This window comes from Etheostoma spectabile, unplaced genomic scaffold (assembly GCF_008692095.1).
Source record: "Etheostoma spectabile isolate EspeVRDwgs_2016 unplaced genomic scaffold, UIUC_Espe_1.0 scaffold00018338, whole genome shotgun sequence".
Taxonomy (NCBI): Eukaryota; Metazoa; Chordata; class Actinopteri; order Perciformes; family Percidae; genus Etheostoma; species Etheostoma spectabile.
Genome location: NW_022604212.1, coordinates 46,442 through 73,715, shown reverse-complemented (window position 1 = coordinate 73,715; position 27,274 = coordinate 46,442). Strand labels below are relative to the sequence as shown.

Below are 27,274 nucleotides of genomic sequence, written 5' to 3'. Positions count from 1 at the left end.
TCAACACTAGCCACTTTATATAAAAGAAGACACTCAGGAACTCTTGCTTTTATATTGCGCATTTCTCTACAGTTTGATTTTGCCTTATATTTGCACTATTTAGAATTCATCACTGTGTTGTACATATTACTTATATTTTTTTATTTGTATATTGTATCTGTCTTTATCCTATATTCTTCATCTTTTATCCCTTATGTGCATTGTGGGCAAGAGTAATTGAGATGTTGCTCTGTATGTCTGGCACATATTGTGTAAGAATAAAGTTGACTTGACTTGACACGCACCCCACGCAGTAAAATGAACCCGTGGCCCATCTTTCAAACCAAAGAATAGAGAAGTTCGGATTGCAACACACAGACGGGGAGTGTGACACTGCGTCGGACACAATCACTCCGACTTCTACCTAGCTACCTCTACAACCCATCGATGGGGGGAAAGTTATCTTTAGATGAATTAAATCAGCCACAGAGCACAGAATACACTCTACCTAGTAACAATGTGTGTGCACCAAAGGAGTTTTTCTTCAGGCCAGCATTTTTTTTTAACCCTTGTGTTGTCTTACCAGAGAGTGAACTTGTTGTCCTTCGGGGTCAAAATTGCAAATCAACTTATTTTTTTCTCCAATGTTTTTGACGCTTTTTGAAACGTTTGTCACTTTTTAATAATACCTATTTTTTGTTTGCTAATAAACCCCCAGAAATTGTGGATTATTTGGACTCGTAGTTAAGCTCATAGGATGTTGAGTGGATTGCAGTTTGTTTCAAATGCTGTAAAATTGAAAAAAAAAAAAACACCTACAGTTCAATGAAAGTAATCATTAATTTTACGTGGCTTCCAGACAACGTACATCCACGCTTTCATGTTATTTTGGGGAAATTTGGTTAAAAGAAACCCATAATTCTGATCTACAAATTGGTCACATTTGACCCAAGGACAACACAAGGGTTAAATATTTGCAATGGGAGCGCGGCGTATTGACATAATGCAGCAGCTTGACGAGGCCCTATGTTCCTATCCTGTTTTTGTTTTCTGGTCACTGAGTGCTGATTAATGCTTTAGGTAAAACTTAACACTTGCACTCAACACTTTTTACCCAGCAGTCCAATCACAGTGGAGGGGAAACGGGAACATTTTTTCCGCCACTGATATTCAGTGTCATAGCAACCACATGCAACCAAAGCGTCTAGGGCTCTGACACACCCACCCAACGGCCGACTGGAGCAGAAAAATCAGTCAGACTGACCAGTGTCCCCGAGTTGGTCAAAAAAAAACTTCCTCGGGACACACCAAAGTGACATGAGTGTACGTTCTGCGCATGCGCGAGACATACTACGTCTCCACGACAGAAGGCGGCGCTTATCTGTATTGTCGCCCAAACAATGACAAGCGGCAGGTGATTGAAACCAGACTGTCGTGGCGGCTCTTTTGGAATACAATCTCATATTTCACAAGAATAGTTCACATAAAAGTGTTTCCGAAAACATTTTAAGATAGAAATAGGCCGTGCAGTTGCTGAATCTGTCTTCATTTCAGATCCACAAAAGTCAGTTTAAAAGATTTGTCAGATTTTGAGAGTCACCCATCCCGCTCGCCATGTCCGGGTTAGCACTCCACTACTCTGATTGGTCATTGAGTCCGACATCCCGCCCTGCGATCTAGCAAGTCAGGTCGGACAAAATGAAGGGCGACGGACGACGGCCAAACACACCGACCAGACTCGAGTCACCGACCGGGTCAGGTTGGTGGGCCAGGGCCTTTAGCTAAAACAACCCCGCCTGCTTCCAAAGTTCTGCCAGCTGGACATTTCTTGTTTGTTTTGTGTTGTGGAAACTCTTTGATGGGCAAACAGCCTCATGACAGTAACACCAGCTTTTCTTCAACCAAAGAGAATTTGGTTGGACACGAGCACATGGACCAACCGACCCGGAGGTGTCAGCCCCAGACCAAGTCTGGAAATAGGACCTGGAATCGTACCTTTTGGTGTGCTGATGGCTCTGTCATTCACAGCTCCTTTGGGCATCACTGGAAAGTAAAAAAGACAAATGGTAAACAGGATGCTGTCACTCTGTAAAATAGAAACTCAATTAAAACTTTCAGTAAGTCTGATTGGTTTAAAAAATTAAAAAACGTGGTTTCTTTGTTCTGTTTTCTGTTAATTCTCCGTGTTTCCTCCCTGGTCGTGTGTTCTTGGTCCTGTCTTGTGTTCCCCGAGTGTCTGTATGTTCGGTTTCCTGTTTTATTTTGAAGTCTGGGTCTGTCTGGTCTTATCTCTAGTTTTACTTCCTGTGTTTTCCCGCTCCTGTGATTACCTGATGTTTTCTACCTGTTTCCCAGCCCTCTTGTCTTGTTACCCTGTGTATTTAGTGTTAGCTGTTGGCCTGTTCCTGTTGGTGTTTCTGCATTTTTCCCTTAAGTCGTTGTTTTCCCGTGAGTTTTTTCCCCAGTTTCTGTGTTCCTGGTTTTTGTTTTCTCTTTGGACTTATTTTTCTTTTTGGGGGGGGGGGATTTTTGACTTTTCACTCATTTGGGACTTGTTTTTTTCCCTTGTGTCGTTTTTTTGTATTTGTGATCCCAGTGCTGTTTGGACTCCTGTTAATAAATCTTAGTTACAAACTCTCTCCTGCCTTCCGATCTCATCTCTGCATTTGGGTCCTCGATTCCGTTATGTGTAACAAAACTAAGTGTTTATGATTATCAGATTGGGAATGATATGAAATTAATTAAATACACCTTTACTCACATTAAGATTTCTGTAACTTAAAAAAAATGCTGCATTGAGTGTCATGTAACCTTATGGCGGATATTAAATGCAGTTGTCTTCCCACCAACCCTCTTTCATAAATTCTGTGGAAGATGTGTACACACAATTTATATAATAACCTTTGATATTGTAAATATGTTAGCAAACCCATTAAAAAAAATTCCACTGGATTAGAATGAGATGATCCGTTTAATTCAATTGATTTGGTTCTTGAAGTGAAAAGCACCTTTAAATTCCCAGGGATGTTTGGTTTTTGTGTTTTGACCTCTGACCTCTGAAATCCTAACTAGAAGTTACACCGTTGCTGTACTCGTGAAAGTTCAGTTTTAACCTCCAGCGTCGTACCTGTTCGTTCCAGAGCGATTGACTGAACATGTTCCTCCTGCCTGGATCCGTGCACACGCCTGACACACACACACACACACACACACACACACACACCCGCTCACTGATGTCATATGTATGCATGAAATAAATAAAGAGAAACCACAGGAATCTTACAAAGTGGAATGGGAATGAGTGTAGACGCCAATAAGTGCAATGTCCCTGATTCAACTGTTGCATGTCATACAATGTCTCACAATGTTTCCTGTCTGTATCTGCACTATAAACTAAGGGTGTCAAAATTCTCTAAATCCACAATTCAATTAGATTATTAAGGTCACTATTTGATTAGGTTTAAGCCAGTGTTTTCGGCACAGACGGCTACATTGTTGTTAGACTATCAAGTCTTATAAAATCTTATAAAAATAGTCAAGAACTAGACTTATAAAACTATGGAGACAAAACCGTTGTTTGTACCACGCTGTACACAATTTTAATCATTTTATAATTGGGCTCTATGGTAGGCCTGCACGATTAATCATCAATCTAGATTCACCCTGTTCACCGTTTAATTTTTAAATAACTTAAGATTTTTTTTTTAATGACTTAAATTCTCATTTACTTTTACGAGCCCACGTCATCACAAACGGTACTACTTTCTTCCGTGAGTTTTAAACATAAATGGTATAAAAAAAGATTTAAAAATGCTCCCTGCGCTGCAGAAGGCCATGGGATCCCAAAAGTGCAGCAGCAGGCTACCACTAAGCTACGTCAGTTTTTCTTTCAGAAGAGAAAAAAATTACTGGGACAATCGCAGATCTTCTTTACTTGATGTTCAATTTAAATTTGTGACACTCCTACTATGAACTATTTGGCATAGTCCTTTAATTAACTTCCTTGGTATATCCAAGCTGAGCCGTTACAATACTGAAGTCTGATTCAGTTTGAGCGAAATGTAAATTATTATTAGACACACAAAGTCACTGAACTTTGTGACCGACATAAGAAAATGGACAACCAGTGGTCATCAATCAAAGGCCAACAAAACCCTGCAGAGAGTCCTTGGTACTGACTAGCTGCTGGGATGGAGACCTACCTGTCAGTCTGTACCAGCCTGGCAGACATGGGGTGTGGACGTAGCAGCTGTGGTGTGGCAAAGGTAAAGGGGAGGAGGGGCCTGGACCTGATGGGAGAGCCCTGGACTGAACACTGAGGAAAGAGCAAAATCACCATTAAACCTTTACTGACTGTGGGGAACTGCGATACACTGGCCTACACTGTTACTGTAAGAAAAGAAAATCAATAATTCTTAAACATTATAAAAAATAATGCTTCCAGAAACAAAACTAAATAAATCACAATAGTGAATGTAATATTATCATGTATTGTATTTATTTTTCAGTCAATCTAAAAAGATGCTAAATACAGTACATGATTCACAGTATGGACCAGGATTGCATGCTTTGCTCAAGAGCCCATTGGCAGTACCCAGGAGGTGAACTGGCATCTCTCCGGCTACTACTACTACTACTTCGGTCTGTACAGGGACTTGAACCAGCAACCCTCCAGTTCCCAACCCAAATCCCTAAGGAAATGAGCTAATACCACCCATAATTTGTATTAAATCCATTTTTATTGCCGTTTTGTGTAGTACTTCTGCACTAAATTTTCATATTTGAGATAAAGACGTTTACCTTGAATATTAATTAATACCCCTATTTTCTTTGTATTTCTGGTTAGACTGATACCTTTTAAAAATCTTTGTCAAATAAAATTGGAGGAGGTTTCACCAGTCAATAAAAGCTAGTCCATATCTTACCCATGTCTAAATGGACTAGATCTGGAATCAATCACCTGGGCCGTTTCCATAAAATTATGATTAAGTGTTATCTTGGTCAAGAGGTTTTTTGGTTTTGATTATTTTTTCCGTACTTATCTAGACCTGGAAATGACTAAAAATCAAACTCCACACTTTTCCATACTGCGTAGGAACCCCGTATTATAAATACACATTGTGTATGTAGTGTGAACTGACCTGTGTAGTTGGAGGCCTGGCGTCTCCTGTCAAGCTGCAGTTGTCCATCTGCTTCTCCATCTCTTTCTCCTTCTCAGCCATCTTCAGAGCAAACTCCACCTCAACTGCCAGCTGCTCATCTCCAGGGAAAAAGTCCTTTACCTTGTTATGATGTTCTTGCATGGTCACCTGATGGGAACAACGGCATCATGGAGTTTAGTTCCATCATCTTTACTGCGACTATAATTGCCACTGTTCATCGTACCCCCAACCTGCACCGTCAGACACCACCCACCAAGAGCCTGAGTCTGTCCCAGGTTTCTCCCTAAACGTTAGTTTTTCTTAACACTGTCACACTAAATGCTTGCTCTTGGGGGAATGACTGGAATGGTTGGGTCTTTGTAAATTAGAGAAGGTGATCTAGACCTACTCTATCTGTAAAGTGTCTCAAGGTCACCCTTGTTATGATTTAGTGTCACACAAAGGTTGGGTGCAGCCTCAAAAGAGCTTTTTATGCTTCAGGGTAAACATATATTTTTCAGAACTTTCCCTCTTTTTTTGTGACTCTTGTGTCTACAACAGTAGAAGTAGATGCGGCAGATGAATGGAAGTAAAAACATAACTCAACCTGTCTTGTTGCTGCATTGCATTCATACATCTAACGCATTTCAACACAGTAGTCCTGCCTACAGTGGGGAGTATTTGATACACTACCAATTTTTCAGGTTTTCTAACTTACAAAGCATGTAGATGTCTGTAATAAAGGTCTAAAACAAAAATCCAGAAATTCACATTGTATTATTTTTAAATGATTAATGTATTTGATCACCTACCAACCAGTTAGAATACCGGCTCTCACAGAGGTTTTTTTTAAGACACCCTCCTGTTCTCCACTCATTACCTGTATTAACTGCACCTGTTTGAACTTGTTACCTGTATAAAAGACACCTGGCCACACACTCAATCAAAAGAATCCAACCCCTCCACAATGGCCAAGACCAGAGACTTGTGTAAGGACATCAGGGATTGGACTTTGGAAATTGTAGACCTGCACAAGGCTGGGATGGACTACATGGAAGCAGCTGACCAGCTGCTGCTGGGTCTAACGTTAGCGGTCCGCTGATCCACTGCTGCTGGATTAATCAGATGAATATGCAGAAAGCATCCACATGTCCATGCTGTGGTCTTACCTGAAGGTAGGACATGAGGTCTCGGAGCACAGGAGAGCGTTTCTGCTCCAGCAGGCTCTTCAGGCTGATGATGAGAGGAACTGTGTTCTCTATGAAGGCCTTCTTCTGGACCTGTGGATTATAGCGGTTATCTCAATTTGTATTGGTAGCAGACCAATTAGCAAGCAAGCGAGCAAGCTAACATTAGCCAGCAGCCAAAACCCCAATGTCACAATACATTTCACATGTCACCTTTCAGATGTTTTCAGCACCGGGGGGGAAAGGGGTTTGTTATAACGTTACTCAAGAGTCTTGGCAGGTGCGGGTGGCTGGCTTCCGTGGCGGGGGAGATGTCTGATGGCCGACGTTGTGCAGTAGATCTTCCCGCCTCTTGGAAATATCTCCCCCTTCACTTGTTGTAATTATAACTGGTTGTTTTGGTGCCTAAACATAGATGTCGTTGCCGCAGGACTGTTACCTTTCGTTGACTAAATTTAACTGTAAAGACAGCTAAAGGTGAATATTACCCCCCCCCCCAGCGCTGGAGTTTGTGTTGGCTGGGATTCAGATTGCTGTAATGATAATAGCTGGGCACTAGCTGGCTGTGGGGGGGTAACGTAAACTATGTGACCTGAGGCACTCTAATCCCATATCCCACATGCTGGATCAATCAATATTGAAATGTATCAATAAAAGAGACACACCTCTGCTGTAATACTATGCCGTGAAGTGGCATGTCATTAATGGAAAAAATGATGCGTGTGGCAGGAAAAAAAAAAGCTGTGTTACGGGTACTGAGTAATTCTGTATAATTGTATGATTTAAAATTATTCTTTAATGTATCATATGGTGTATAATCGTGCTTTGATGGAAGTCAGAGTAACTAGTAGGGGTCTGAATCTTTACTGGTCTCATGATTCAATGTTGACTTGAATCAATTCGAAATAACAATGTGTCACCCCGTTAATATTATCACATATTGCTATACATGGTATTCATCACCAAATTTAAGCAATATTTCCTCTAGGGGTGTACAATTCGGAAAATGTCACGATTCGTTATCGATTTTTAGGCTCAAGCTTCGATTCGAAATTGATTTTATTCAAAAAAGATTTTTATTTAAAACAACGATTCACAGTATGTAAAGGTAGTTACTTTTCCCACGGGATAGTATACACGCCGTTACAAAATGAAAAAATAATAAAAGTATGAATAGATTTTTGGAATTCCATGAATCAATTTTAAAATTGGTAGAGCTTTAATCGATTCATGAATGTGAATTGATTTCTTTTGCACACCATTAGTTTTCCATAAATGACGTCCTTGTAAAAGTAATGGATAAGTAATTGATTACAAGCATCTAGGGTTGGGTACCGAAACCCAGTTCCACTATGGAACCGGTAGGAGTCAAGCAAATTTTGGTGCCACTTAATTGTGTCAAAATATTTTCCCTCTGTTGCTCCGAAACGGACGTAAAAATATCAGACTTTCTCTGTAGTCTACCGTTACCTAGATACCGTAAATGGAGGAAACTTTTAAAATTCCATATTTTTCCTCTGGGCTCTGGTTGGACTACAAACTCAACATTTATTTTGTGGTTACTTATTAAAAGTGTAACTGTTATTTATTGTTAAATTTTTGTAGTTGTGTGTTAGGGGACTGTAGGTTTACTAATTATATATTTAAGTATTTTAAAACGTTAATATATTGTTACATTTAAATAATTTTCAACTTTTAAAAAACACTATAAAAGAGCCTTTCTTTGATGTCATTTTTCAGTTTTTCAAGATTCGGTTTAGGAATCAGAATTATGTTTTGGCATCAACATCATAAAAATCCAAACATCCCTAACCCTACCAGTAACTTGGCAAACATTGCTTACCTGCGACACCACCTTCTTCTGTGCAGCCTGCAGGACAACCTTAGCCATAGTGGCCATGTTCTCCTCCTCGGGTTCCTCCCCTGAAGCACCCCCTGCTGGAGCAGATACAGCCTGCAGCTTCATCTCGTTCAGACTCAAGATGTTGAAGGTCTCAGATAAAATTTCAGCCCCGTCTGCATCCAAAGGAAGCTCCTCGTCCGCAAAGCATGCTGGGATAGGAAAAGAGGTTACACGTTTTTATTTAATTTTTCCTAGGAGCAAATTGGTGGTGGTTAACGGTTTAGAATTCAAAAAGAAAATGTGTCCAGATGCCCGAAGATGTTGTGTTCATTAACAAACTTCAATATTCTGCACATTGATAGCTGTGTTGTAATTCTGATTGAACATAAGGCTCTAAATCACATTCAGTCTCGTTTTAAACTGCTGTGTGGACATTTACATTAAATGTCCAATGACATGGTGCTCTTTCGATGCTTTTATTTAGACCTTAGTGGTCCCTAATGCTGTATCTGAAGTCTCTTTATATAGACCTTAGTGGTCCCTAATACTGTATCTGAAGTCTCTTTATATAGACCTTAGTGGTCCCTAATGCTGTATCTGAAGTCTCTTTATATAGACCTTAGTGGTCCCTAATGCTGTATCTGAAGTCTCTTTATATAGACCTTAGTGGTCCCCTAATACTGTATCTGAAGTCTCTTTTATATAGACCTTAGTGGTCCCTAATACTGTATCTGAAGTCTCTTTTATATAGACCTTAGTGGTCCCCTAATACTGTATCTGAAGTCTCTCTTTTTAATATAGAAGTCTTTATATAGACCTTAGTGGTCCCCTAATACTGTATCTGAAGTCTCTTTTATATGGACCTTAGTGGTCCCCTAATACTGTATCTGAAGTCTCTTTTATGGACCTTAGTGGTCCCCTAATACTGTATCTGAAGTCTCTTTTATATGGACCTTAGTGGTCCCCTAATACTGTATCTGAAGTCTCTTTTATATAGACCTTAGTGGTCCCTAATACTGTATCTTCAGCTTTTTCTAGAGCCAACAATGACCTCAGTGTGCCACCTGAATCTGTATTTGAGGACTTTCTTTGAAAACCATGATGTCCTCTTCATGGGTGGCCAAATTCCTGGGTTAACTTGCCCCTTATGATCTGAAGATTCAGATCAGCCCATCTGATTTCATTTTCTTAAAGGCAGAGCAGGATACCCAGGGCTCGGTTTACACCTTTCACCATTTCTGGCCACTGGGGGGGCATAGGCAGGCTGCAAAACTCATAAAGTGCCTTTTTTGCCATGGGACCAGTTCATTTTATCACAAATCATCACCAAAGAAAGAAAAACATTTTGACCACACAGAACTGGAAAAGGAATTGGTGGTTTTATGCATGAGAACGTTCTCTCAATCTATACACATGTTCACCTAAAACGGTCTGGTTGATCTTGATAGTGACGTTGAAGCGCTGGGTGTCCGTGAAGTGCTCCAAAAGAAAGCGGTAGATCCGAAAACGCTTCTCGCGGTGCTGAGCTCCTTTCAGCGAAAATTGAGCCTTTTCTCTGCATAGATTTAAAAAATTAAAATTAAAAAATGAGCAAAAAAAACAAAAATAATATGTACAAAAAGTGTCATCTGGGAAAATAATCAAAGTAAAATGAAGTCAAATGTGAACTAGATGACAGAAACAACATCCACACAGCTTCCTACCTCTCACTTTGAGGGAACTTGTTGTAGGACTTGTGTTTGTTGTAGGAGTTGAAGTGAAAGATGCACTCGATGAAGTGCTGGCTGAACATTTCGGAGTTCTTCTTCAGCAGCAGGTGGACCAGGCAGTATTCACACAGACTGGGACAGGAAACAGGAGGCACATAGGTTTTATGTTATGGTGGATTTCTGTAGGTGCTGGAAATTTCAATTTCATCCCAAAAACATTAATAAAGAAGTATAAGTCTGTAAGTCTAAGCCATATTAGATCAGAGCTGTGTGTGTTCGCTCATTTGTTCATGTGAAATGCCTGTGGAAATCAGAGTATGCACTGCATATAACACGGTATGACTGGAGAATAGATGTGTCCTATAATCTTTGTCTTGGACATTACAATGGTAAAAACTGTCACTGTGCTTGTTGTACATTATAGCTAAACCCAAAAAATAAATACACATATGCTCCCTAAAACAGGCTGTTCTCATAAAACATTCATACATATATTCTAGCTACAAAAACTAAAGCACTGTAATTCATATGTATTTAACAAATGTATTGCCGTATAAGAACGCTGTGGACTGCGTAGGGAGGTCCCTAAACTTAAAGTTGCTCAAAGCGAAGTTGGGTGACGTCACTTCTTGTTGACTTTTGAAGTATTGTCAAACAAAACGGAGGCGAGCTCGCCCCCCCCCCCCCCCTGCTGCCGACAGAGTTCTTGCCACATTTCAAAAGCTTTTCCGATGTAAACTCTGGACTTTGCGCGTTCCTTCTCCTTTTCCCTCTTCTTTGCTATTTGTTCATCGGAACGTCGTCTCTGTGGTCGTGTATCGGCCATAAAAAAACGTTAGTCGTCGTCTTGGACAGCTCTCCTCTAGCTACCATCCCTCTTCAAACTTCTCTCTCCCCACACCCCCCTTCCTTCTTGTCGGTTATATCCATTATGACTGACTGTCAAAGTGGATAATAAAAAAACGTTCTACAGTGTTCATTGTTTGTGGTTGTTCATGTTTCACAAAGCGTGTATCCTGAGCCAGACCAACAACAAATCAAATCAATTCATATCACATCCATACAGGGATAGTAGTATACAGTTGTTAATAAATAATAAAATATATGAGCGCTGGTATCGGATCAGTACTCTGAATCGGCCAATACACAAGTTCAAGTATCGGAATTGGTATCAGGAAGCAAAAAATGGTATCGGACCATCTCTAACTATGACTACCATTTGTAGTCAGTGTTCCATTATCTTTATTGTGACTGTTATTGCCACTGTGCACCACAACCCCAACCTGCACCGTCAGACTCCTCCTACCAAGACCCTGGGTCTGTCCCAGGTTTCTTCCTAAAAGGAGTTTTCCTCACCACTGTCACATCAATTGGTTGCTCTTGGGAAATTACTGGAATTGTTGGGGCTTTGTAAATTAGTGTGGTCTAGACCTACTCTATCTGTAAAGTGTCTCGAGATAACTTTTGTTATGATTTGATACTCTAATTAAAATTGAATTAAAACACGTTAAGTCCTAAAATTGTTTTCTTATATAATCACCTTTTTATCTATGCAGTGTGATTTACCTGGCGATGGCAGGGACTGGGTCAACCAGCGCCACCATGAAGCGAAAGAAGAGGGAGCCCTTCCATTTGACGAATTCCTCCTAGAAATAAATAAGAAAGGCAATTATAGATAAACACTGAAAACACACCCTGCTTAAAGATTCCCAGAGTAGCATGAAGGAGGAATGCAGAGTCGATCGATGATGACCCAAATTTAGTTGGCATAACCCTCAGGCTAATGTGGTGTTAAATTGCAAAGGAATAGTCTATACAATGATGTCTTACGTCATGTGAAAACAAGCCATTTGAGAAGGGCTCTAACGATACACCAAACCCATGATTCGGTTCATATCACCATTTTTGACCCACGAGTCGATGCAAAAAAAAAAGATATTTTTATTAAATGATATTTGAAAAACCTGTATGAACTGAACACCAAAGAACAATATTAACTATGCAAATTATATACAATATACCTAAGTAAAATCAATAAATAGCTGTTGAAAAACAAACTCCATTGAGGAGATGATTCAAGCATCTTGAAAATTCTTCTTTAATCAAGTTCTCTTACATTTACAAAGAAAATGAAATGGCTACTGTTTCACAGTACGGGGGAAAGGTCTGAAATTAACACTCGCCAAATGCGGGAATAGGCTGACACACAAATGCATAAACACTGGCACACACACCAGACACTACTTTCTATTTACCTTCTGATTTGCTCAGTAGCCGAGTTGTAAGGTGGTTGTCTTTCTAAGGCTGACTTCAAATTGCCGCTAGCGTTTGTTGGTATATTTAGTCAACTGAAAAAAAAAACCCATAACTGTTGTATTTGTGGGTGCAAAACAGCTTTGGACGTAATTATATATGTTGATACTAAGGCTGGGCAATATATCGATATCACGATATGAGACTGGATATGGTCTTAGTTTTTGGATATATCATAATATCGTAATATGATAATATGATAAGTGTTGTCTTTAACGGCTACATTACAGTAAATTAATGTACTTTTCTGAACCTACCAGACTGTTCTAGCTGTTCTATTATTTACCTTTACCCACTAAGCGATTAAATTATTTCTGGAGAATATTTATTAAAAATGTCATTGTGTAAATAACATTTTGTTAAAGCACCAATAGCCAACCACACATTATCGTCACAATATCGACACTGAGGTATTTGGTATTTGATTTTCTCCATATGGCTCAGTCCTAGTTGATATCATCCCCTTTCTTTCTTTTTTATAAAACTAAAATGAAATCAATTTTTTAAACTATAAACTAGTGAAGAAGAATGTGTAGAAGAGTTCCCACCTGGAGCAGGTTGGTCAGCATGATGAGGGTCTGCTCCCTGATGACAGCCTCATTGTCCCGCAGACAACCAGAGATGTTGGGGATATAATGATCCACGATGTTGGTGTATCGAACACACAGGTCACACATGATCACAACCACATTGTTGCGCACGGCAACCTCTGTCCCAACCTCAAGTTCTCTGGCAAACACCGGCAGGTACTTTTGGACGAGATCCTCATGCTGCAGACACAGTTTACCTAAACCAGACGCCAACGGAGAGGAAATGTTAAGAGAGGATTGCTTAGAGGTTACTGTCCAAGTTAGGTGTCATCTTGGACGATGTCACCCACCCACTCCATGACGTATGAGTCAAGCACAGGAATCAATGGGCCTTGGACCTATTTCACTACTGTCAGCAGCTAAAAGCCCATAATTTATCATTTCTGTGCAATAATCATTCAATGTCAAATACTGTTGTTTACTTGGGCATTAATACTGTACATTTAAACCAATGTTCTTATTTATACTCTTGCATTTTGACACACTAATCATAGATCTAGGCGTTTTTTTAGAACAAACATAGGTATCCGTTGTGTTGTTTGTCCATTTGCTTTTATAAATGTAAGCCATAACAGGTTTTAACCACACTCTCACATGCATTTTATATTTCTTCAATGTGAATTGTATTTGTGTGTGTGAAATAAAAACAAAAAAATGTAACCCAATTTCTACCTGGGGATCAAAGTATTACTGATTGAGATCTTTGAAATGTATGAGACAGCAGAAATGCATTGAAGTTAAGGCTATGAACAAGGTTTCTCATAAAGGAGGAGGCAGATATAAACAGAGAAGAACAGGTTACCTAAAGCAATGACTCCGTGAGCTCGGACTCTGGTTGGTAGAGAGTTAGCTTTGAACTGGGACAGAGGCAGTGATGCTGGCAGCTCATCCCCGCACTCTGTCAATGACCAACACAAAGAACAAGGTAGCCATGTTACCAACAAAGTACAGAAATCCTAACAAGGTTTTAGAAATAGCCATAACAGTGTTTTTCCAACAGATTTTTACACAGTAAAATGCTTAGTAGCTAATCCTTAGCTGCTTAGCATGCAACTTGGTCCCAATTTAAAATAAAACTAAAGACTGTGTGTGTGTATATATATATATATATATATATATATATATATATATATATATAAAGATTAAGTTGCGTTTCTGCTTTCTCCCACGGTTTCTCCTGCCAAAATACCCCGGATATGGCCGCTGCCATCTTGCACATTTGAAACCCATACATCCGCCGGACATAATTGCAAGTCAATCACAGACGTTTCACCCTTTTTTTGTAGCTTCAAATTCATTAATGAAAACCAAATTTTAAAGAACAATTCACACTTGAACAAACATCAGCTTAATTAGAACTACCCATTTTTTGGAAAAATGTATTTGACATTTACTTTGATTCTTTAGTTTGGCCCATTTCCCATCCTCTAACAAGGAGGGGGTGGGGTCTATGACCTGTACTGCAGCCAGCCAACAGAGGGTGATTGAAATGTTTTGGCTTCACTTTTGGGGAGCGGTTAGACGGTCCATCTTTATATACAGTCTATGCTTTTAACACATAACTTGTTTTTTTAAACTGGATTTCCTGTATCATATTTCATTGTCCTCCCACTACCTCAAAAAACACGTCCCCACCAACATATCCCTTGGTGTTTAAACGCAGGGCAGTTTTTAGTCTGAATCCTGGCTTAATATAACTCAACCTGGGCCATATCAAGACTTTTAAATGACTTGCAAACACCTGACAAGATTTTACCACAATTGCCTGTAATAGAAGTACACCTGGTAACACCCGACTCTCAGCAATTCTCATTCTTCTAACCTCCAAACCAGGATAACACTATTGCAGATTCTGTAAATTTAAAAAGCACAGTATCTGTTAGATGTCCATCCTCCCTACCTGCCAGTTTGTCAGAATGTGTTGTGAGGACAGATTCCACCAGCAGCACCGTCCTCTTGCCAACCTTGGCAGGACAGTGAAGTGACGCCACACCCAGAGTGTGGAGGTGTTTTACCTAGAAGAGAGAGCATATTCAGTTAGATGACAAGCACAGCTATCCCGCACCTGAGATGGTGCAGCACCCTGAAACAAATAAAAGAGTGATGTGCATATCCACACTCATTTGCAAAGAACTTTTTTTCTTATTGTCAGCCCTCCGTCGAGATCATAGACTGTAAAAATAATGGCCGTACTGTAGCATCAGTGACGTCACCCTTTGGTTTGTGGACCGCCTTTTAATTCAACTTTATTTAGAGTATTAAATCACAACAATAAGTATCTCTAGACATTTTATAGATACTTACATCTATAATTTACAAAGAACCAACAATTCCAGTAATTTAGCTGTACAAAATATTGTCCGAAGCTTCTGGGTCGTGACCATAATGTCAATTTCGGCAACAAAAAGCTGATGCCTGGTTGCCAAGCAGATAACCAATTTAAAAACTTACCGTTGAGCCTTGTGGTAATCCACAAGGTTCTGTTTGACTAGCTGGGCTCCGGCTAACAAATCCACAAGGAAGCTACGTGAAACTAAATAAGCGTACTCTCAAAAGTCTAGCTCAGAAACCCAATAGCTTTCACAGCTGTCAAATTTAAATAAAATTGAATTTTTAAGTGTATCAAATTAAATATAGTTACCTTTGTCTAGTTTAGTTTGTCTAGTTTCTAGTGAGATATTAAAATCATTTCAACCTAGGAAGGAACATTCAAACGTAATTCTTTCAGTTTGGACAGCTCTTAGGTGTACTGGATTGATAAAATGAAAAATGAGAAGAGACTTCTTTGTGTGCTCTCACAGTCGTTTGTTTGCTTTCTTTCAGTTCAGTTTTAAGATGGATTGGCTATTGGCTACCGTGGTGACAGTGTGGTACACGTTGCAAAAACGAGGGCGATGGGCCTTTAAAGCTGACTGTGAACCTGCATGGGAAAGATCTTACCATCAGCTCCTCATTGAGAAGTTCTGGGCTCCGTTTTCACTCAGGATGATGCCAGCTAAATAGGCCTCGCAGACCGACACCAGCTCACCACAGTGGTGGTTCAGGAAAGCCTGAAGAAAACAAAATAAATCACATATAACATGTCAGAAACTACAAGAAGGAATTGGTGTATATTTTATTATATTTTGGTTAAATCATGATGGAGGACAGCCACTGCTGGACATCATATTGAGAAAATATGAATATTGGCTGATGAGTTGTGCCTGCTCCAAGCTGGAATTACACAAGTTTATATTCTGCAGAAAATCTAAAACTTTACAAGTATAAAGCAACGTTAAGTTAAAGTTGAAACTCTACACCGCGTCATTATTTAAAACACATCATCATCATCATCAATATCAAATTGACACTGGTCAAGCCCCAGAACATAAATACTTAAAGTGGACATATCTACATTGTTATAATGTCAGATTTTCATGTTAAATGTGGCCAAAACTTAACTTAAAATAATAAAAGGTGAACGTATTTTAGACAAATCCCAGTGAGCTAAAACGTTTGGATTTCCTACTGTTCTGAACACTCAGGTTTCAACAGTTTTTTCTACTCACGACTGTGTTACGCAACACTTAGTCAAACTTCTGCAATTGGTCATTGGCTCAAGGCAGGCAGGACTTTTTTGTTTTTTGTTTTAGATAATTTGGTGTTAACATTGTTGCATGTAGCTGCATACTAACGGAAGTAATATATGTCGCCTTAGCTGCCAATGTTGTTAAATTCTTCCCAATTCCACATCACATTTTTATTCTGAAACATTTTGGTTCTATAGTATTTGGTTTAAAAGCCTTTATTGGTGATTTTTTAGATACAAATTTCTGCTTTATACTCCTTTGCAGTGGCTTCAGCTGCTACTAGTGAAACAAAACTGGAGCAGTGCAGAGATTCGGAGATTCAAGGAAACACGCGGGCCAATCAGAGCAGACTGGGCTTTCTCAGGAGGGGTTATTAAAGAAGCAGGGTCATACAGAACGTCTCATACAGAGGGTGAATACCGGTGTAGCAGCCACGGGCAGTATGAGTAACAAAGTGTTTTTTGAAGATTAATGCATGTAAACATGTTCTAGTAGAATCACAAAATACAAGTATGAATAGTTCAAAAGCTGCCACAATTTTCATTTATTTCTTTTTATGTAAGGCCCAAACTTTAACAGAACTTTTTCCAAACTATGGTCTTTGGTTTACATTTTGCATCTAACATTTTCAATTATGAAACGATGCACAACAAAAGCTTGATTGCAGTGCTCCGTTATTGTATAGCAGCAGTTTTAAAGTGAAAAGATCACCAACCTGAGTCTCTTTGATGTTTTCACTGCGGCCATATTGATAAAGAGTCACTAGAGCAGCACAGATCACCTCCAGAGACAAAGTAAAAGTCTTCAACCAAGACATCAGATCATCTAGAGAGACAGACACTTGTTCATATACAGAAGACCGTAAATTGTGTCAGAAAATGCTTATGTTAAAAAAATCTTTGTGATCCCAGCTTAGCTGCTATATTAACTGGCATGTATAAAACTAAGTGAACTTCTTTCAACATTATACTCTGTACACTAGACTTTGTCGCTAGATTTAGCAACTTTTCAAGCCCCCAAAGCGACTTTTTTTTCACAAAAGTGACAAATCTGGTGACTTTCTGTAGAAAAGATGGCAGTGTTGTCCTGCGAGCAGCCCCTCCCCTCTCTGCTCTCTCCTCATGTGCAGCGGCACTGCGCAGGCAGGTAGAAGGTGAGGGGGGACAGGTGCGGTGTAGCTACGAGACAGTAAAACCTACTAAATGTAATGTAAAGTCAACTAAATGTAAAGATAGGTTTTTCATGGGAGTGACAGTGTGTTTGACCCATTCATCCACTGTGATCTCCTGCACAAGGCTCTTTACATTACTAATACCCCTTTCACCCCCAGGCCTCAACCAGGATTGAACCAGGGAAGACTGCGTGTTTGAATGGGTTACCCCTCGTTGATTTACTCAGCTTATACCACTTTCCCACCAACGGCTCAACCAGGATATAACCCAGGTTGAGAACTCAGCTTCACAACCCAGGTTGTGAGATGGGTTGAATCAGGGTTGATTTTAATGTGAATTGAGCATGACGTGGGTCACTACCAGGAGGAGCATGACGAATTATGTGATTGGTTGGAAATGACCAGGAAGTGGGGGCAGTCGTCACCAGTCGCCGCACACTTTGAATAAACAACATAAATTTTGTCTCACTGCGCTTTACTGGGTTTTCACCATAGACTGTATAAACTAGGATTTTCACAGGCAGCTTCAACAACAGCAGAGCGAAGCGGTTCAGTTCATTTCCGAATAGCAAAGCTGTGACTACAATGTGAGGGACTGGCTCAGATGTGCTTGAAACTTTCATGGCAATAAAAACTTTGAATTTGAGAGATTATGACAATTCCAGACTCATCCTGTAAATTTTCCCATCATCCCACACTTGATTTACTTACTAACTATTCTGCTCTTGGTATCTTTGTTCAAATGTTTGGCGATGTCTCCCATCACACACAGGATATGACAGCAGGTTGTCACATTTACATCCTTTGAACTAAGAGCAAACGAAAATGATTAAAAATCATCTAGGTAACGCTGAATTCATATCTGAAGATAAAACATGACCTCAATGTAAATGTCAATATGTATTGTGTGTCCCTCTCACCTGACCATGCTGTCCCAGGCATCCAGGATCTTCCCATAGGGCAGTCTGGGGGACGAAGCAACAACCTTGGAGAGCAGCAACCAGGCCCCGGCGGCGTGATCGGCGTCAGTGTGTGAGATCAGGTTAGTGATGAAAGTCTGTGTGAACTTGTTCTCTTTGGACCAGATGGTGAAGGCCCTGCTGAAATACCGGCTGCAGACCAAGGACAAAAAAACAATAGTAGCAAGTAGCAACAGCAGTGGGGGTGTGATCGTTTCCCCAGAAATGACACGATTTGAAGGTCAGTAAAGAAGTGAGGAATGATTGAAATGACTGCTAAACGTTTTGTGCTAATATTCAGTTTTCATTGTGGTTTGACTAGTTTGAGCAATATAAACGATATGCAATATAAACTATACAAAATTGGCCTACGATAGCATCAACATGCATTACTTGGCAGCTGTGTGTGTGTGTGTGTGTGTGTGTACACAAGTGTGCTGAAATGTGCTAGGCTGCAGGTAAGAAACTTTGTTTGAAATATGTTTTTACGGTATTAAAGTACCTGTGCATCTTTGAAAGTGTAGTGCCTTTTAGAATGGTTTACACTAAAGGAAAGAAACCCAATACTTTAAGCTTTTTCTTTGTTAAAGTCTCTGCAACTAGTGTACTTGAATTTTAGTTATCTGCAACATTATGTAATAGGTTTATCAGAATACTGTAAATGTTCTCAAAACTACGTTTCTTTCTCTTTAAAAAATAATAATACATTTAGCAGTTTGGCTTTCCTTAGGGTTTATGTAACCTGGTCTGAAATGGGTCGTGACATATATTGTTATCGCAAGAGGCTGCAATATATATTGCAATATGGATTTTAAGGCCATATCACCCATCCCTATTTCAATCTAAATACAAAAATCAAAGTATTTAGTATTTCACATTTCTGCTTTTTTCTTCTGCATGACCTGTTCTTATTTTGTATATAACACAAATGAATGAATGACTGTAGTTTTCCCAACCTGAGGTTCTGGCAGTCATGACAGAGCAGGGCTAGCAGGTCCCAGGTCAGCCTCTGACTGGCATCCAGGTGGCGACTGGCAGAGTACGGTTTGACCTGGCTTAGCAGAACTTGGTCCAGAGCCTCCAGGGCCTTGTCCTGCACAGAGTTTTCAGAGTCTACCACAGCTGGCACCACGCCCTGAAGCCATGCCTTCTGCACCACACTGCACTCTGGTTTAGCCTGGTGGTCAGAGAAAACAACACACATTTTCTTTTTTTTAAATGTGTATTGGAAATTCTGTAAGACGTTTTCTTCTCTTGTTACTAGATTGTTGGGAAAAGTAATCAGTGTGCAAAATGTTGTGTCTCAGAGCTGCTGGTTGAGACTTACAGTCAGCAGCTCTCCTATACACTGCAGGGCCTTCTTCTTCACAGAAACAGCTGGGTCTCTGCACCGCTCTGACAGTATAGCCAGGTTCTCCCAGCTCATGGGGATTACGTTGTGTTTCAGGAGACCCACAAGGGCCTGTGGAGGGACGGCAGAGCACAGAGGTTAAAGATCATCTAGGCATCTCTTTGTATACTGCACAGAAAGCTAGGGTGAAACTCATATACTGGTGACATAAGTATCAGTTACTGTACTTATCATTATTCGGATTTGAAACATGAAGTCGTCTGGTAAAACTCAGTTTCCAATACCTGCAATGCTGATTTTCTCACGTTAGTCTTCAAATCTTTTACACGCTTCAGGAGAAGAGCCAGGTTCTCTTTTGCTGCATCAAAAATATATAATAACACACCTCTTGTCAGACTTTGAGTGTATAAATACCTACACAAGCTTATTAAACAATTCCTGCCCATGTATTTACGAAATGCCATCCAATACTCAACGCATTTAATTAACAATCATTTGAATGGTGGCTGAGGTCGGTTTGTCTCACCGTCACAGTCGGAGACGTCAGTGGTGCTCATCTCCACAGTCCTGAACGGCAGAGTGCGGTAGGTTTTCTGACTGTTCTGGGAACCTCCTGAAACATACAGTCATATCTATAAAACACCTTTCAAACAACATGCACAAGACTGAACCAGCCCAGGGTATCAAACTGTTACAAACATTTATAAAGGCACTTAAATGGGGGCCTGCCTGTGGGTAAAGACCCAGGAGCCGATGATTCACAGCAGAATTCTTTTAAGAGTTTTGCAACTGAAGTGACCAAAGCAAGGTATTGTTTATCTGGGTATCTTATTCCCTCCCCAGTTAAAAGACCTAGTTAACGTTAATTTGGATCCAGTATTTAATAAAATCTCTTGTGATGTTAATAGATGGCTGATTCTCAATCCCACTTTAAGGGTACTAGTATTGCGATTTTTTTATGGGACACCTGGCCCTACTCGCTAAACATGCCAGAGAGCGTACTGTACTGTCAAACTGTAAACTCTGTGATAAAGAAACAAGAGTGTACCTTCTGTAATTTCACCTTCCAGTACTGTCTGGGTTCCAGCTAAACAGAGAAAGTAAACAAGTTACTTTAGTGGAAATGTGTCCACAAAAACAGTTTAAGATGCAAACACAGCAGCTCTAAAAATATGCAAACTTCCATTACATTCTCTAATAATTCAAAGAGTTATGTATTTTCAAACGTCAGCTTTACAAAGTGGTCTACTGGTTTCAGATGCAAAATTAGCCCAAATTCATCACATCAACACTAGCTTTACAGGAAAAACGTCTATTTTCAAATACAGATGTTTGTACAATTCCATTGTGTGCATTTTCTCACTAGCAGAGAAGAGGTTGTGGACAGCCCGCGTGACGTTGAAAGAAGGCAGCTCCAGACACTGGGCCAGGCAGGCGAGGGCGTGGCCTTGAACAGTGGGCGAGTCGTCCATCCGCCGAGCAAACAGCAGGCTCTGGATCAAGAACTTGTGTGGCAGGAAGCAGGTGAGCTCTGGGTCCAGACACTCTTCCGGCCTCCTCTCTGGCTGCTCCAGCAAAACCATCACCACATCCACGGAAAACAGCCGGCACACCATCTACATAAGGCAGCAAAACAGACTGTACACACACACACAGATACCACTGACAGGATGTAATGACCCCTGACTGAAATGTAGACCTGGGTGCCACCGCCTACCTGAGCAGCACTTGTTCAAGGTAGCCGGCACGCACAAGTAGAGGTAGGCAATGGGGCCCAGGTCTGAGATTACAGCTACTGTATGCTTATATTCAATGGGGGGGTATTTGCAGCCCTTTTATTGGCATTAACAGTCAAAATGTGTCCGTCTATATGTACTTTAAGGCTGCACTGAGGAAGAAAAGTGGCACTGCCTGTTAATTCTCAGGGGATTTTACCTTTCTGTTTCCCCGCAGTGGCCTCCTGTTTTAATATGTATTTTTCTTGTGGTTTTTTGGCTTACTTATTCAGTAGGCCTATTAGATTGTTGTTTAAAGCAATGATCTAGTCAAAGGAGTTTCAGACCTCTACTCTTTATGTGGTTATGGTCCATGTGTGGGGATTGTGATTGCTTGGATGTGTTATAACTGCCCCCTCTATTCAGCTTTGGCTTCTACAGGATTACCTGTGACATCAAACTGTAGCCATAACCCCTCGTTAGCTGGAGAGCATCTGGACAGGATGCACAAATCCACAGTCCCTACAATACTGTTCTGACCAACATCAGAAACAAACTATTAAGTAGCTAGCCGCCTATATCTGAATGTCTGTTCCTATGATGTGATAAATTACAAACAAGGTGAAGTTGACATACAGTATATCCAATACTTATAATGTAGAAAGTAAGGGAACTCTCCAGGTTTTTGTTTTATGTTAAAGGCAACGGTCTGGTCATTACCGGACAACAAAAACCCAGACAAACTGTGCAAATTAGACAAACTGGGCTCATGTACATCTATCATATTGAAACCAAAAATATTGTGCGCCCTTGGCGGTGCTTTTTGATATTGATATATATATACGTTGAGATATATATTGTGCAGTGTATCTTAAAACAGTTGGGTTTAAAATCAGTGTTGTATATCATTGTCATGTTTGCATTATAGATTAAGGAAGAGGTCCTAATCAACTAGAGCATGTACAAAAACCTGCGGTAACCATATATAAGGGTGTGAAGTGTGAACCATGACAAAAATAGAAAATACAGACTACATCAACATGTAGCGGTGACAATTGGGACTAGTTACCTTTGAGTGTCTGGAGTAGTTAAACAGCCACTTGATGAAGCAGGCATAGTCTGTACTTGCCATCTGAGACGTCAGCATACCCACAGCCTGGGCTCCATGGCTTCGAAACTCACTCTTCTCCACCATCTAAACATCCACAGCAGAAACACTATAAGCTATACGGATGCATCAGCATAGTGGAAAACAGGAAACCATCTGTACTGTCATGTACGAAATTATTGGCACCCCTGGAACTTTTCAAGAAAATGCACCATTTCTTCCAGAAAAGTGTTGTAATGACAAATGTTTTGGTACACACATGTTACCTTTAAGTGCATTGGAACAGCACAAAAAAGCAGAAGAAAAAGGGCAAATTTGACATCATTTGACACAAAACTCATAAAATGGACTGGACAAAATCATTGGCACCCTATTAAAACTGTGGGTAAATAATTTCATTTCAAGCACGTGATGTTCATTTAAACTCACCTGTGGCAAGTAACAGGTGCTGGAAATATTGAAATCAAAACTGAAGCCAATTAGAGTGTATAAAAGTTGGCTCAACCTTTGTGTTGTGTGCCTGTGTGTGCCACACCAAGCATGGAGAAGAGAAAGAAGAGCCAAGAATTGTCGACAAATATCAACAATCTCAAGGTTACAAGTCAATCTCCAGAGACTTAAAGTTCCTTTGTCCACTGTGCGCAATATAATCAAGACGTTTACAACCCATGGAACTGTGACAAATCTCCCTGGACGAGGACAGAAGAGAAAAATTGATGAAAGAATGCAACGCAGGATAGTTTGAATGGTGGATAAACAACCTCAGTCAACTTCCACGCAAATTCAGGCTGTCCTGCAGACTCAGGGTGCATCAGTGTCAGCTCGAACCATACATCATCATCTGAATGAGAAGAAGCGCTATAGTAGGAGACCGAGGAGAACCCCACTTCTGACACAGAGGCATAAAAAAGCCAGACTGCAGTTTGCAAAAATACCTGAGTAAGCCTCAATCCTTCTGGGAGAACGTTTTGTGGACAGATGAGACTAAGGTAGAGCTTTTTGGCAAAGCAGGACATTCTACTGGTTAAAGAAAACAGGAAGAAAAGAAAAAGAAAAAGAGGCCTACAAAGAAAAGAACACAGTACCTACAGTCAAACATGGTGGAGGTTCAAGGATGTTTTTGGGTTGTTTTGCGGCTTCTGGCACTGGGTGCATTGACTGTGTGCAAGGAATCACAAAATCTGGAGATTATCAAAAGATTTTGGCCCATAATGCAGGGCCTAGTGTCAGAAAGCTGGGTCTGCGTCAGAGGTCATGGGTGTTTCAGCAGGACAATGACCCAAAACATACCTCAAAAAGCACCCAAAAATGGTTGGAGACAAAGCGCTGGAGAATTCTGAAGTGGCCATCAATTAGTCCGGATCTAAATCCCATAGAACATCTATGGAGAGATCTCAGAATTGCTGTTGCGAGAAGGCACCCTTCAAATCTGAGAGACCTGGAGCAGTTTTCAGAAGAAGAGTGGTCCAAAACTCCAGTTGAGAGGTGTAGGAAGCTTGTTGATGGTTATAGGAAGAGATTGGTTTCAGTTATTTTCTCCAACGGGTGTGTAACCAAATATTAAGTTGAGGGTGCCAACAATTTTGTCCAACCTAATTTTTGAGTTTTGTGTAAAATGATGTCAAATTTGCCTTTTTTCTTCTGCTTTTTTGTGCTGTTCCAATGCACTTATAGGTAATAAACATGTGTATACCAAAACATTTGTCATTGCAACACTTTTCTGGAAAGGTTCCAGGGGTGCCAATGATTTCGTCCATGACTGTACATAGCACACATCAAACTGTGACCTGCAAAGACTTCTGTAAATAGCCATGGATGGGACTGCTATCGTAGCTTTAAGAGATAAGCAGTTGACACAGACTCTCGGAACTTTACACAAACAGGAAGTGCATCACTGCTGAGTGTTTGCAGGAGGATTTACCTGGAAGCAGATATGCTGCAGGAGGATATGCAGGAAAGGCAGCGCCAGGTCTTTCAGCTCATCTACAAGATGACTGTAATCACAAACACATAAATCACGTCCAAAGTCTTATATTGCTTGTAACATTGTCTACAGTTAAATGGCTAGAAACATATCCAAATACATAACCATGAGATCCTGATGTGAAGGGATACCTTCCATCAACAGTAATAAAGGAATTATTAGGAGATGGAGTTGCTTAATTAATATTGTAAGCCAGTTCTCATCTAGTGCCACATTGTTTTGCCCTTTTCCTTGAAGTCCTGTGACTTTAGTTGCTACAGGGGGTTGTAACCCCCTTTGTAAATTATAGACTGTGGTTTAGACCTTCTCTATCTGTAAAGTGGCTTGAGATACTGTACCTCGTTATGATTTGATACTATAAAAACAAATTGAATTCAATTCAATTTTCAACATCTTCACTTGGTTCCAATTTCAGCAACATTGCTATGCACCACATTAAAATATTCACAGCTAAGTCTAGTTGATCAAAACAGATGTTCACCAAACAAAATGGATGGCCTGGTCCCGGGTGGAAAGGATGGCTTGGCTGGGTACGAGGAGGGAGGGCTTCCCCTGTTTGCCTTTATTCATCATCAGGATCACGTAGAGAAGCTGGTAGAAAACCCTTCGCAGAGACTGGACAACAGAAACACCGGATTAGAAATACCCCTGTTTTGGCAGGCATTAACACTAATAATATCTTTCTTCTGAACCTGTCTTATGAGATCCTTTTGAATACTTTTATCAAAGGAAAGCAGCTTGCTAAAGATCTGCATACTTACATACATCATACATCATACTTCAGACTGAGCTTCTGAAGTGAGACATGAGAGGAGAGGTCAGACGTGAGAGGATGGGAAGGATGTTGGATGACACAAAGAGAAAGAAGAAATAATGAATGATTTCTTTGTGGAAATTGGGCTTTGCAGCAGTAAATACTCATAAGATACAGGACATATAAAACAAAAAATCTTGTTACATCCTAGACCATTTCAAGTGGAGGGGCCAGTCTGGGGCCACATGCGACTTTAGGGCTACCAAATAAATTAAATAAAAGTGTAACATACTACCAACCCTCCATAGGTTGGGTTCTACAAAAGACTAACAATACACATTTAATAATATATTCATTCAATGTTGACCGACATTTTATTCATCACTGCACATGAATAATACTCTTTGGTGATAAAGATGGGGTTAGAAATGTATGTATGTATACACATGAAAATATATATATATATATATATATATATCCACAATTAGGAGGCTAAAGAATTGAGGCTTGTATAGCAATGGAGACAACCTTTAAAATGCTTATATTTTGCACATTTTCAGGTTCATAATTGTATTTAGAGGTTATATCAGAATATGTTGACATGGTTTAATTTTCAAAAAACATCATATTTTGTTGTACTACTGACAGTACCTAGGTAAGGACTACTACCAGTCAGGAGCAGAGTATGAGGGCCCTGACAGTACCTAGGTAAGGACTACTAGCCAGTCAGGAGCAGAGTATGAGGGCCCTGACAGTACCTAGGTAAGGACTACTAGCCAGTCAGGAGCAGAGTATGAGGGCCCTGACAGTACCTAGGTAAGGACTACTAGCCAGTCAGGAGCAGAGTATGAAGGCGTGCCATGCTAGCAGGCAGGCGAGCATTATAACCTTTGTCTCTGAAGTAAAGGCTGGACTACAGTAGAGCTGTTTGGATGGTGAGCCCCCTTGGGGGGGGGGGACTTTTGGCTTTTTCACTCTGTAAACCTATAACATGCACAAAAAAGATATATAACACAATAAAGGAAAGGGAAAAAGCCAAAAAGCATAATATGAGCACTTTAAAATTAAAGGAGCAGTTACCCCCCTTCCTCCCCTCCTATGGTTTACCTGCAGCTCGTCCTCCATGTTGTTCCTTTCTATCAGGATGCGGTTCTTGTCCCGGCTCAGCTCATCCACCTGCGAGCGTAGTTCTATCAGCTCCTGCTGGTAGAGGTGAGCCACGCGGGACGGCTCGCCCTGCTTCTGCCGCAGCGCCACCAGCTCCACCTCCAGCACCTTGTTCTGCTGCTCCAGGTGGCGCACTTTATCAATGAAGACGGCGAAGCGGTCGTTCAGGCCCTACGCAACGGGACAGACACGTATTAATCATCACCCATCCTCCATAGAGGTGGAATGAGACAGGCAGGAAACCACTGGATTCACTTCACCTTTAACCCTTGTGTTGTTTACCCGTCAAAATCAACACTTTTGTTGATGCTTTTAATCGTTTTTAAGTTTTTCTTACGTTTTTGTCCCTTTTTTCCACACTTTTGACGTGTTTTTTCAGTATTTGTCTTTTTTTTTATGTTTTCACCTAATACTAACTTATTAACTTTAATTTTACAGTTTTTTTTTGAATTTATGGTCAATAAACCTCATTTATAGGAATTTATACCTAATGATTGAGTTAGAAAAGCAGAAAATAAGAATTATTGAGACTAAAATTAAAGGAATGGATGTTGATGGATAATCACAGACTGGAATATGTCAACTTTTACTCAATACTATTTCAAAACCACTTCAATTTGTTTTTCAAATGCTATAAAACTGAATAAAACACCTCAAAATTAATGAAAGTAGAGATTTGTACTTGCCAAAGACCGTTGTGGAATCAATCATGTTATTTTGGGGAATTAAAAAAA

General features: G+C 40.2%; 1 protein-coding gene across 1 annotated transcript in view; it reads right to left on the bottom strand.

Annotated features, from left to right (window-relative positions):
- The window catches only part of LOC116680127 (condensin-2 complex subunit D3-like), a 30,006-nt gene that overhangs the window by 1,292 nt on the left and 1,440 nt on the right, over nucleotides 1-27,274 (bottom strand). The window contains 27 exon segments of the mRNA XM_032509416.1: nucleotides 1,975-2,022; nucleotides 3,107-3,165; nucleotides 4,182-4,294; nucleotides 5,121-5,288; nucleotides 6,290-6,400; nucleotides 8,151-8,359; nucleotides 9,572-9,705; nucleotides 9,854-9,991; nucleotides 11,426-11,505; nucleotides 12,721-12,959; nucleotides 13,565-13,660; nucleotides 14,663-14,777; nucleotides 15,703-15,720; nucleotides 15,723-15,812; nucleotides 17,047-17,156; nucleotides 18,214-18,311; nucleotides 18,423-18,614; nucleotides 19,418-19,638; nucleotides 19,789-19,923; nucleotides 20,097-20,170; nucleotides 20,339-20,425; nucleotides 20,861-20,899; nucleotides 21,176-21,428; nucleotides 22,597-22,722; nucleotides 24,557-24,629; nucleotides 25,101-25,234; nucleotides 26,481-26,711. Coding sequence (XP_032365307.1) covers nucleotides 1,975-2,022; nucleotides 3,107-3,165; nucleotides 4,182-4,294; nucleotides 5,121-5,288; nucleotides 6,290-6,400; nucleotides 8,151-8,359; nucleotides 9,572-9,705; nucleotides 9,854-9,991; nucleotides 11,426-11,505; nucleotides 12,721-12,959; nucleotides 13,565-13,660; nucleotides 14,663-14,777; nucleotides 15,703-15,720; nucleotides 15,723-15,812; nucleotides 17,047-17,156; nucleotides 18,214-18,311; nucleotides 18,423-18,614; nucleotides 19,418-19,638; nucleotides 19,789-19,923; nucleotides 20,097-20,170; nucleotides 20,339-20,425; nucleotides 20,861-20,899; nucleotides 21,176-21,428; nucleotides 22,597-22,722; nucleotides 24,557-24,629; nucleotides 25,101-25,234; nucleotides 26,481-26,711 — 3,391 coding nt within the window.